Source organism: Hemitrygon akajei, chromosome 6 (genome assembly GCF_048418815.1).
Source record: "Hemitrygon akajei chromosome 6, sHemAka1.3, whole genome shotgun sequence".
In the NCBI taxonomy this organism is placed as follows: domain Eukaryota; kingdom Metazoa; phylum Chordata; class Chondrichthyes; order Myliobatiformes; family Dasyatidae; genus Hemitrygon; species Hemitrygon akajei.
In genome coordinates, this window is record NC_133129.1 from 53,445,174 (window position 1) to 53,458,395 (window position 13,222).

The 13,222-nt window shown below is 36.4% G+C and overlaps 1 protein-coding gene across 1 annotated transcript in view; it reads left to right on the forward strand.

Moving 5' to 3' along the window:
• Positions 1–12,717, forward strand: part of LOC140729066 (SH2 domain-containing adapter protein F-like) — a 116,422-nt gene extending 103,705 nt beyond the window's left edge. The window contains exon 6 of the mRNA XM_073048363.1: positions 11,526–12,717. Coding sequence (XP_072904464.1) covers positions 11,526–11,709 — 184 coding nt within the window. The 3' untranslated portion in view covers positions 11,710–12,717. The remainder of the gene's footprint in view (positions 1–11,525) is intronic.
• Positions 12,718–13,222: the final 505 nt, after the last annotated feature.

A 13,222-nucleotide genomic window follows, 5' to 3' on the forward strand; every position in this document is an offset into this window, starting at 1 on the left:
CTTGACAAGAAGCTCAGAGACCTCAGCCTTCACACTATCTTGTGCAGCTGGATCCTGGACTTCCTGTCAGATTGCCGGCAAGTAGTAAAAGTGGGCTCCCTCACCTCTGTCCCTCAACACAGTGGCCCTCAGGGCTGTGTCCTAAGCCCCCTACTTTACTCTGTGTATACCCATGACTGCGTCGTCATCCACAGCTCCAATCTGCTAATTAAACTTGCTGACAATACTACATTGATTGACCTAATCTCAAATAATAATGAGGCAGCCTACAGAGAGGAAGTCTCTCAGTGGTGTCACGACAACAACCTCTCTCTCAAATGTCGCAAAAGCAAAGGAGCTGGTTGTGGACAAAGGAGGAATGGAGACAGGCCAACCCCTAATGACATCAATGGATCTGCGATTGAGAGGGTGGGCAGCTTTAAGTTCCTTTGCATCCACATCACCGAGGATCTCACGTGGTCTGTTCATGCCAACTGTGTGGTGGACAAAGCATGACAGTGCCTCTTTCACCTCAGACGGTTAGAGAAGTGTGGCATGATTCCCCAAATCCTAAGGACTTTCTACAGGGGCCCAATTCAGAGTATCCTGACTGGCTGCATCACTGCCTGGTATGAGAACTGTACTTCTCTCACTCTCAGGACTTTTTTTAATAAAAAAAAATGTTATTGAAAAAAAACAACCCTTCCCCCCTCCCCTTAACCCCTCCCCCCTAACATATCCCTATAGGAAAACAAGAGAAGAAAAAAGAAAGAAAGAAAGAATCCCTGGATATCGGAAGATCCCCCACATGCTCCATGGAGTTCATACTAGCTTTAATATGTATATTTATTTCTTTCCCCAGATAACCAATAATTTTATCTTCGGAGCACCTATATATTTAATCCTATCTTTTGTAAATAAGGGTGCCAAATTTTCAGAAATATTTTATATTTATCTCAAATTATAAGTAATTTTTTCAAGTGGAATGCAGCTAAAAATTTCATTCTTTCAACGATCTATGCTTAAGTATGAATCCAATTTCCAAGTAACTGCAATAGCCTTTTTGGCTACTGCCAATGCAATTTTTATGAATTCTTTCTGATATTTATTCGATTTGGATTTTGATTTTATCCCTTCAATATCGCCTAGTAAAAATAATGTTGGATTATGTGGAAGTTGTATTCCAATAATTTGTTCCAGTAAAACTCTTAAATTTGTCCAAAAAGGTTGAATTTTAAAACAAGACCAAGTAGAGTGTAAAAAAAATACCAATTTCTTGATTACATCGGAAGCATTGATCAGATAAATTTGGGTTTAATTTATTTATTTTTTGTGGTGTAATATATAATTGATGTAAAAAATTATATTGCACTAGTCTTAGCCGGACATTTGTTGTATTTGTCATACTGTCAAGACATAGTCTTGACCAATTTGTTTCTTCAATTTTAATATTCAAATCAGTTTCCCATTTTTGTCTTGACTTATGAATTCCTCGTATAATTGCCTGCTTTTGAATCAAATTATACATGTAAGAAATATTTTTTTAAATTTTTCCTTTTTGAATTAAAATTTCTATTTCATTAGGTTTTGGCAATAACATTGTTTGACCCAATTTATCTCTTAAATAAGCCCTTAATTGGAAATAACAAAAAAGAGTGTTGTTTGATATTTTATATTTATTCTTTAATTGATCAAATGACATTAATATACCTCCTTCAAAATAATCGCCTATATATCTAATCCCTTTTTGAAACCAGTTGTATAAAAGTTGGTTAACCATTGTAAAAGGAATAAGTTTATTTTGAATTAAAGGCCTCTTTGCTAATAAAGATTTCTTTATCTCATCATCAACATTTATCTTATTCCATAAATCAATCAGAAGTTTTAATATAGGATATTCTTTCTTTTCCTGTATCCATTTAGATTCCCACTTATATATAAAATCTTCTGGTATATTTTCTCCTATTTTATCTAGTTCTATTCTAATCCATGCCGGTTTATCTTCATCAAAAAAAGATGCAATAAATCTAAATTGATTTGCTTTATAATAATTTTTAAAGTTTGGAAGTTGTAACCCTCCTAGGTCAAATTTCCATGTCAATTTTTCCAACGATATTCTTGACGTCTTACCTTTCCAAAGGAACTTCCTCACACATTTATTTAACTCTTGAAAAAACTTCTGCGGTAATTGTATTGGTGGTGTTTGGAATAAATATTGTAATCTAGGGAATACATTCATTTTTACAGCATTTACTCTGCCTACTAATGTTATTGGTAACATCATCCATTTATCAAGATCTTCTTGAATTTTTTTCAATAATGGTAAATAATTTAACTTATATAAATTATTTATATCATTATCAACTCTTGTACCTAAATATTTTATACCATTTATCCGCCATCTAAATTGAGTTATTAATTGACATTGACTATAATCTCCTTTAGTGAGGGGTAGAATTTCACTTTTATCCCAATTTATTTTGTAGCCTGATATTTTCCCATATTCTTCCAATCTAGAAGATAATTTACACAGTGAATACAATGGGTTTGTTAAATAGAGCAAAACATCGTCAGCAAATAAATTAATCTTATATTCCTCCTGGTTAACTCTGAAACTCATAATATCTAGGTCTGTTCTAATTAATTCAGCTAATAATCTCTGGACTCTGTAGAGAGTGGTACGGACAGCCCAGCGCATCTGTAGGTGTGAACTTCCCATATTATTCAGGCCATTTACAGAGACAGGTTTGTAAAAAGGGCATGAAGGATCATTGGGGACCTGAGCCACCCCAACCACAAACTGTTCCAGCTGCTACCACCTGGGAAACGATACTGCAGCTTTAAAGCCAGGACCAACAGGCTCCAGGACAGCTTCTTCCACCAGGCCATCAGAGTGATTAATTCACACTGATACAGTTGTATTCCTATGGTCTATTGACTGTCCTGTTGAACATACTATGTATTACAAATTACTATAAATTGCACATTTAGACAGAGATGTAACCTAAAGATTTTTATTCCTCATGTATGTGAAGGATGTAAGAAATAAAGTCATGTCAGTTCAATTCAATTCTCTGCCAAAGGAGAGGAGAAAATCTCTGCTTCTGCTGAGAGCCACCATGAAGTTCTTTGGATGGTTAAGCATGACATATTTTGGCTACCACTGCATGAAATAATTGGGAGACTTGGAAGTTCAGAAGCAGAGAGGTTATCATGCCTCAGGTAGGTGGTTGAATCATTACTGAGGCTGGAGGTATCTGTTACCATCCCCTTTGATAATGTTGCTTTCCTAGCACAGTTTTCCTCAATGAAATGCACATAGGAGTATTGCTCACAGAAATCATTAGAATGCTACTCCTACCCATAGACTCTCTCACCTCCCTCTTTCAACTTTTCTTTAGCAGCGCTCTCTCCTGTTCATAGTTACACAGGCAACCCAGAGACACCATAAATAAAGCTTCTGATTTTGGTGAACATGCCACCCATTATCTCAGCTTTCACTTCAAATTTCAAACAGAACTTCAAAACACTTACGGTGTCTCTTTCAAAATAAACTCAATTTCAGTTCAGCCTATCATCCTGAACCTCATAAATCTGCAAGTAATTGAGGTTATCTTTTTAATTATATTACTGGACAGAGTCATCCAGATATGTAAGCTTGATTTCCACACAATCTTTGTCACTGCATTATGGCCCTGTTTGGCAAACAGTATATCAGTGTTGCATGTAGATTGACAGTAACATCTGCCAAATATGCATATTTGTAGCATGCATGTACAGTACAATTGAAACTCCAACCAGCTGTGGACCCACAATGCCCAAAGAAAGCTGTATTACCATATCTAATTCTTAGGCGGATGTTTATATTTCTGGGCCAAATAAATCACTTCAAGTGTGTAATTATTTTTATTGACATCTATGACCGCATTCTAAATCCCCAGAATCGTCTTGGAAGATTAGTCAAAAAATCATGCTATGAATAGTAATCTAGCTGTAGCAAAGAGCATTTTCAAAGGACAGAATTCTTAATTATACACTGGCCTGATTATCTTGAGAGATAAATCATCCAGATTTCCCACTATAGTTTACAGATGCCAAATGATCTGCCGAGTATTTCTGCCACTTTCTGCGTTTGTTTCCGTAATCTTGTGGAGTCTAGTTCTACTGCTGTATACTTCAGTAGTAATAGTTGTTGGGACTTGCCCCACGATTGGCTCGAACCCAAGCTAGTCAGTAAGAATGGGTTGGCCTGACTTTAAAATTTTGATCTGTACCCATTTTGTTTGTAAATATAATATTATTGTATGGAGTACCATTGGCCTTATAAGCATTGCTGATGGATTATTAACAGATGATGGCATCACCTTTGCTCTGACTAGAAATTAATAACGCACTCATCTCGTACTGCTGTAAGCTATTGCTTCAGGCTCTTCATCTGTTACTTTGGATGGTTTGTGACCACTGTCCAGTTTCAATGTGACTAATATTCAACCTCATAACAAACCTGACCTTGAACATATTTTGCAGTTCAGAGGCTAGTTTTCATTAACATCGTTGTTCATTGATATTCTTGATAGTATTTATTTAGCATTTCATGATTACAGTTTATTTCCAAAATTCAGCATTATTGTGAAATTTTCTATTCTTTGTATCAGTTAAGATTGTGTAATATATTTTAGTTATTCAATTACTGGTTTGACAGTGTTTAATTAAATCTTACAGACATTTCTTTTATAATCCTATTCCTGCCTTTTTCCTATATCCTTGCAAACTTTCTCTGTCATTAAATCTGTACACTCTGTGAATTGTTCTGGATTTTTCTGGGAGAGATTTTTTTTTACCAGATTCCAAATGAAAGCCTATATGAAATCATACATGATTTACCTTTCCTTCTTAGATTTGAAATTATTCATCTATACCTTCTAATGCAGGCGGGGTTTACTTTTACAGGGAGAAAGCCAAAGAGTGACATTTACTGACAATCTAATTCATGACAAGTTGACAACGGTGTAAAATTTTCAACCAAAGGCAGAATAGTGCCTGTCAAAATCCTTTATTTCCCCCAGAGGTTTGTTTTATTCACATTTTTTCCTACTGTTCCTTGTGCTTAAATTATGCTGACCTTAACGACTAAAGGACCACTAAGTTAGGTGTTTTTTCTGAGACTGAGAAAGTAGTAGTTTTTTCTCCAAGACTTACAAAAACTAACTTCTTGCATAGATAGGATTTTTCAAACAACAGCTAATACATACAGTGGCATGCAAAAGTTTGGGCGCCCCTGGTCAAAATTTCTGTTACTGTGAATAGCTAAGTGACTAAAAGATGACCTGATTTCCAAAAGGCATAAAGTTAAAGATGACACATTTCTTTAATATTTTAAGCAAGATTACTTTTCTATTTCCATCTTTTACTGTTTCAAAATAACAAAGAAGGAAAAGGGCCTGAAGCAAAAGTTTGGGCACCCGGCATGGTCAGTACTTAGTAACACCCCCTTTGGCAAGTATCACAGCTTGTAAATGCTTTCTGTAGCCAGCTAAGAGTCTTTCAATTCTTGTTTGGGGGATTTTCGCCCATTCTTCCTTGCAAAAGGCTTCTAGTTCTGTGAGATTCTTGGGCCATCTTGCATGCACTGCTCTTTTGAGGTCTATCCACAGATTTGCGATGATATTTAGGTCGGGGGACTGTGAGGGCCATGGCAAAACCATCAGCTTGCGCCTCTTGAGGTAGTCCATTGTGGACTTTGAGGTGTGTTTAGGATCATTATCCTGTTGTAGAAACCATCCTGTTTTCATCTTCAGCTTTTTTTTTGTACAGATTCTGTGATGTTTACTGCCAGAATTTACTGGTGTTTAATTGAATTCATTCTTTCCTCTACCAGTGAAATGTTCCCCGTGCCTCTGGCTGCAACACAAGCCCAAAGCATGATCGATCCACCCTCATGCTTAACAGTTGGAGAGATGTTCTTCTCATGAAATTCTGCACCTTTTTTTTCTCTAAACATACTTTTGCTCATTGCAGCCAAAAGGTTCTATTTTAACTTCATCAGTCCACAGAACTTGTTTCTAAAATGCATCAGGCGTGTTTAGATGTTCCTTTGCAAACTGCTGATGCTGAATTTTGTGGGGAGAACACAGGAAAGGTTTTCTTCTGATGACTCTTCCATGAAGGTCACATTTGTGCAGGTGTCGCTGCACAGTTCGAACAGTGCACCACCACTCCAGAATCTGCTAAATCTTCCTGAAGGTCTTTTGCAGTCAAACGGAGATTTTGATTTGCCCTTCTAGCAATCCTACGAGCAGTTCTCTCGGAAAGTTTTCTTGGTGTTCCAGATCTCAACTTGACCTCAACCGTTCCTGTTAACTGCCATTTCTTAATTACATTATGAACTGAGGAAATGGTTACCTGAAAACACTTTGCTATCTTCTTACAACCTTCTCCTGCTTTGTGGGCATCATTTATTTTAATTTTCAGAGTGCTAGGCAGCTGCTTAGAGGAGCCCATGGCTGCTGATAGTTGGGACAAGGTTTGAGGAGTCAGGGTATTTATAAAGCTTTGAAATTTGCATCACCTGGCCTTTACTAACGATGACTGCGAACAAGCCATAGCCCTAACAAGCTAATTAAAGTCTGAGACCTTGGTAAAAGTTATCTGAGTGCTCATATCACATGGGGTGCCCAAACTTTTGCATGTTGCTCCTTTCCTTTTTTTCACTCTAAAATTGTACAAAACAAAAATAATATACTAATCTTGCTTAAAATGTTGAATAGAATGTTTCATCTTTAACTTTGTGACTTTTGGAGATCAGTTCATCTTCTACTCACTTAACTATTTACAGTAACAGAAATTTTGACCGGGGTGCCCAAACTTTTGCATGCCACTTATGCTGTTATCAGTCTCCATTGAAATTAAAGAAAACAAACTCTCCTTGACTTTCTTTTGACTGCGAAACACATCTTTTCTGCATTTGGTGAATGACAGCTGACCGATTATTCTGTTTTAGCAAGATAGACGTTCAACATGACAGAACTACTCTGTGCTTCTTGAACAATTTCCTTCTCTGACAATTTATTGATGTCTGTTTCAGATGTATTGTTTAACTTGTATCCTAAATTCCAATGCATTAAACCTATTTTTTAATTTTCTCTGCTGAAAAAGATAATCCTGTTTTATTCTACTCCTTTGTCTTAAGTGATGATCTACATTTAGACTTACTTTTTATTCACCAACAAAAGCACTTGACTTAGATGTCTATATACCCTTGTCAAAAGCAACACTGCTACTCTTGTCTTTATCTCTTCTAAGAATATTTTAACCAACACTGAGACAGGCCCTTTTAATTCCCCTTTTATTCAACAGGGCTGCACTTTACTTATCCAGTTTATTAATTGATACTTTAAAAATTTACTTCTGAAAATTTAGACTGCACTACCTTCAACAATATTACTCTGGAGGAAATTAATCAATCAAACCAAGCATGTTTTTGCCTTTCAGAAAGTCATTTTCATTGATTCACATTTTTCCAGATGACATTTAAATTTGTCCTGGGTTATTGCCGCAAAATGTTCTCACCACTGATTTGCGAGTGCGTGGACTCTCTTGAATGGGAATATAACTGGTGCAGTGCTTCATGCCCCAGGTAGTTCCTTCTCTGTTTAACATAATGAGTCTCCACTATCTACACCATTCCAGCTTTCAAAATTGCAGAATTTTTCATCTTTCCTTTAGTTCTGAGTTGCTTGTTTCAGAGCATTGGGGGAAAAACATGAATTTTGGCAATAAAACATCAGGTAACATTCTAAACAAATATTATCATTTTATTTATTTTGTAAATGTAACAATTTGCTTGTGGTTTTAAAAATACAAAGATATAAATATTTCTTTATTTTTTGAGATTCGTCATAACAACTTAGCAGTCTTAATCTTGACTGTATGCTTGATTGATAGGTTTGGGTACTTCTAAATCTTTTGGAGTCATTCCATAGAATGAAGCTGTCCAACATATTTTGGCATAAGCCGCATTAGATGCATCTTATAAAGCTGAAAACACATGGAGCTGATCCTCTGCCCTGCTGTTCTAGCTGATTGAGCTTCCATTTGGGAGTATAGACAGAATTATGATACATAAATGGGGTTCTGTCATTTTGCACAAATCAGTTAATAGTGAAAATGATCCTGTGCAATTATTAAATTTATCGGCTAGTTTTCAAATTGTGAAGTTACTTTATTGCTGATGTCAGATATTAGTAGAATTTGTCTACATGGGATAGAAAAGTGCTACGTGCAACATAAACCAAACCTTTAAGTTGCAGACTAACAGATGGTATTCCAATCACAAACAAGAGAAACTCTGCAGATGCTGGAAATCCAAGCAAAACACAAAATGCTGGAGGAACTCAGCAGGCAAGGCAGCATCTATGGAAAAGAGTACAGTTGACGTTTCAGGTCGAGACTCTTCAGCAGGACTGGAGAAAAAAGATGAGTCAGAGTAAGTGATAGGTGACATGGTTGTGATAGTAGGTCTGGGTGAGCACATGATCGAAGAGTCAGACGGCAGCAAAGATCACAGAGGGTGAGCAGTGAGAGAGGATTTCACTGAACTCCCGTTGAAGGGAATATTTAAGCTTCTTCAGGGTAGGCATGCCTGGAAAGCCTTTGCAATGTAGTAGTCCAGTCACAAACAAGATCTGCAGATGCTGGCAATCCAAGCTTTCTCAATCTCTCTGTCTAAACCCACTAATTCTTACAACTACCTGGACTAGACCTCTTCCCAACCTGTTACTTGTAAAAACTTCTCTCAATTCCTCTGCCTCTGCCGCGTCTGCTCTCAGGATGTGGTGTTTCATTCAAGAACTAAGAAGATGTTCTGCTTCTTCAAAGAAGAACGTTTTGTATGGTTCTGGTTCTAATTTCATTGGTTGACCAATACTTTTTTGGTTTCCATATATATTTGCTGACCTTAAGATTACAAAATTGATCTCTAATTTCATAACAATTCCATTAAATTTATTAAGGATACAAGATATTGCTTACAATATGTAAGTTAAAATTTGCAGCTTCTTCCTCTAATAATTTGGAGTTGACCACAAGTCGCTTCTGACTGTGGCCACAAACCTACTTGATATTAATCAAGTGGAATCCCTTCTAATAGAAGATGCCAAAATTCTAATTGCCTCCACTCACTATTAAGGGAGCAATCTGTAAATGGTAAACCTTGGCAAGTCCATAATATTTGTGTGGCACACATTGCCTACTCTTTGCTTTGAAAGAGATTAGCTAAATGTCTGCAAAAGGAGTTTCTGTTGTTTTTCTAATTGCATTTTATGATATTGAATTGAATTGAATGAATATATTGCACAAAGCAGCTGCTATATCCTAGAAAGATCCTGAGAAATTTGGAAACCTTCCAGAACTTAAGCAAAATAAAGTCTTTTTTTAAATATAAACTTTAAACATCTTAAACAACAAAGATTGAAAATGTAAAATATTTCAAAAGACTTTTAAAGCAGTTTTAACATAATTTAAACTTCTTTAAATGTTGAATTATCAATTAACAAAACAATTAAAGATTTAATATTTGTAAACATAGTAATTTATAAACTGATAACTTCTATAACATCATTTGATGACCCAACTCTTACCTGTCATTAAGGTATTCATTCGCATTCATACAAATTAAGGGGCAAATAAATTATGTTTTTCTTTGAACTGAAGCACAGTTCTTAAGTGTGAAACACAAGCCTGGATCATTTAATCCAGGTTACCCGTCCCATGCTGTGCAGTTCTGGGGCACAACCTGTATTGTAGTCATGATCATCAGAATGAATTTGCATCTTCCATGTTTCTTTCTGCATGAACAGAGATCTTTGAGTTATTGTGCTAAGACAGGGTCATGGTGCATAACACTGACAGATCTTTTTGTCGTTAGTTTGCCAAATCCAGGTATTCAACCTTCAAAAGGGAACTGGATAAATATTACAAGTGGGAATTTTCCAAGTTCAGCGTGTTGAGCAGAGAAATGTGAGAACAATTGAATGTTTACAGCATTTTTCCAAAATGCTGGCACAAAGTGATGTTTGAAAAAGACTTTTTCTGTATTTACATGATGTGACAATTTAGCACCGTGAGCCAAAATCAAGAGTGGAATCGTGCATATTTGGAATTGGGTTTTGTGTTAAAAGATTATAAGATTTTTTTCTTTCTGATGTGATGATTGACGCCAGATATGTTGTTGTATAAGTAAGAGGGGTAGGCGTAATAAGCTGTAGCTTCAGCCTACACCCTTTCGGTCTGTTTTAAAGAATATCTATGTTTTTTGTTGTAATTTTATACTATGAAATCATCATTATAAAATCATTGTTGTAAATGATGCTTGTTATGTTTGCACTGACCAAAATAAATTAATTCATTCATTCATTCATTCAAATTGCAGGTTCTGTAGGGATCTCGTACATTTAGGAGCCAAACCTCCTCTCTGTTCTCCACTGAGATTCGGAAGGGAACCCTGTCTCTAATTTTGCATACTACACCACAGGCACCTAACACTCCCCACACCACCGATTGACGCCCTATTTTTTTTGCTGTTTTTCTTACAGCCTTGCCTGTATCCAAATCTCATAGAGATGATATAACACTCTATTGCCACTCAGACCCAACTCTGCTCTGCTACTAAGAAAGCAGAAAGTGTAGTCCAACATTTGAAGCAACTTCAAGTTTTCAGTCCTGCTGCTCAGAAATTGGTTCATCGGCAACAGATACTGGCTTGGACAAGTTTGGGGAACAGCATTGGGGCTTGGTGTTGAGAGAAAAGGGTTCTTCTTTATTGATTGAATTGGAAAGAAGACTTGGCTCTGCCAGTTTTTCACTGTATTATTGCAAACCATTTAGAACACACCTTACAGGCAACACAAAGCTGGTAATCCCTTGGTCTAATTTCCTTTAAAGAAGAAATTAAAACTGGCTCCTATGGGAAAAAATGTGGGATGTATCCCCTCAAAATCTTTGAGCAAATGTTATTATTGTCGACACAAATAACTTTGAGAGAAAACAGTTTTTTCTCAGTCCAATGCTTTTATTTTCAAGTGAACTTCACTTCATAAGTTGTGTATAATCAGGTCAGGCACAGAGCTGATTGAAGTCAAGAACTGGGATACTATTGAACCTGTGGGTGTTCTAAGTGATTATTCTGTGGATTACAAACATGAATTAGTGGAAGTTCAGGCTGAAAATTGTTGCTTGCTTATTATAACTTTCTCGAAGTAGGCATGCATTGCGATGCATAGTAAGATGTTGATTATTTTACATATAACGTACATAGTAATTATCTGAAGGTCATATTGTTCATGCTGATAAAGTTAGTAAATCATTCATTACTGCTCTGTCACTGAAATTTAATTTTGGACTGAGACAATTTGAATTAGAAAGCTTGTAGTGATGGTATGATTTGGTAAATGGGGCCATTTTGCTGGACAGCCAGTTCAGAAAAAAGTTTGCTTGTGTGTTTCCCCAGATTGTGACCATTTGGTAATTGTAATTCTGCTTGTTTACAGGAGCAGCCAGGGTTTCATGCACATGAAGCTTACCAGAACCAAAGACAAATACATCTTGGGACAGAACAGCCTTCCATTTAATAGTGTTCCTGAGGTCATACACTACTATACAACAAGAAAGTTACCTATTAAAGGGGCAGAACATTTGTCCCTTCTCTACCCTGTAACTGTGCGAACACTATAACTCTTTGCCCTCGTTTAGTTCCTTCCTGTGGATAGGAGATTGCCCAATTACTTTAAAATGCATGGATGGCCTAATTCGGATGTAATTGGAGTCATAGAATCATAGAGCATTACAGCTAAGAAGCAGACCTTCGCCCCGTAGTCTGTGGAGACCCTGTTGGTCCTGAGTGAATACAATAACAATTACTTTGTGGTACTACCAAGTTGTTGCATGTATATGATTTTGCTCAAAGCCATCTAATATAATTAAAAATTGTTATCAATGTTTTGTTAGTCCATAGAAATATTTAAATTGTTCCTGTAAATGTAAAAAAATTACTACACTGATAATATGATACATATAGTCCATTTTACCCCCTAGTCTGCTGCTGAGAGACCTGACTTTGGTGATTATTTATATATAAATACTGTGTCCTAATATATATATAAATATATTTTTTATCTTTTTGGCGCAGTGCTATGATGTTTTTGAAATGTTACTTAATGCATTTTAATGTTGGATAAACAAGTTTAAATTTGTATGAGAATGATATTTTCATTAGAATTTATGATAGATTATAAAAGAAAAGCAGAAACATTCATAATTGGGAAGAGACTTGCATTTATTTTACATCTTCTGATCTAGATGTACCAACATGCTTTGAATTTGAGTTCTTTCCAGAGTACATTTTGTAAACAAACATAACAACTAATTTGTTCACAGCAGGCTCTCATAAACAATAGACAGACTGAAGAGCCAGATACCTTTTGGTGAAGATGTTTGAAGGTTTATTTGAATAAAGCTGTTAGAACTTTTATGTTCACCTCAAAGGTGTGTCTCATTCCAAACTCAGATCCAATAGCAACGGAATAATCCTTCAATAATGTAGAACCAAGTACTTTAAAAAATTATCTTTAAATCTCTGTGCAAATTCTTCCTAAATTGTTACACACTTCCCAAAATACAATGTGTGCATTGTTCTTGCATCCCCCTGCCATTTTGTGAAAATAAACATACAAACCATCTGTATTTATGCTCAAGTTTTTTATTTATCTTCTAATGGTTCCAGGTTACTTAAGGTTGTCACAGCCAGAGGAGATGGTGGGACAAGCTCCCACTGCCTATTAATTGCTCCCAATGGCATGCATCTCAAATAGCCTCTGACAGCCAAGTCCAATTCTGGCCTTCCAATGCAGCTTTGCTACTAAGCCTGGCAGAGCAGTTTCTACTGTCAGTAGAAGGGGCTAAGGGGTATTGCTAGTGGCACCTTTAAAGCGCGTTGCTTTGAGTGGATGGGGCTCGTCAGCCATGGTTGGTGGTTCATCTGGGAGATGAGTTGCCAACTACTAAACCTCTATTGCCTTGCAGCTATGCTCATTCATGGGAAAGGATTTGGGAGTAAACTCCGAGGGAAAAATCCAGAGGTGAAATCCCCAAGGCAGTCCTTCACTGAGTTCAACAGTGCAATTCCTATGATGCTGCTGGTGCTGAATTGTATCAGTCTCTGCTGTTCCTTTGGATTTCTCAGCTGTGT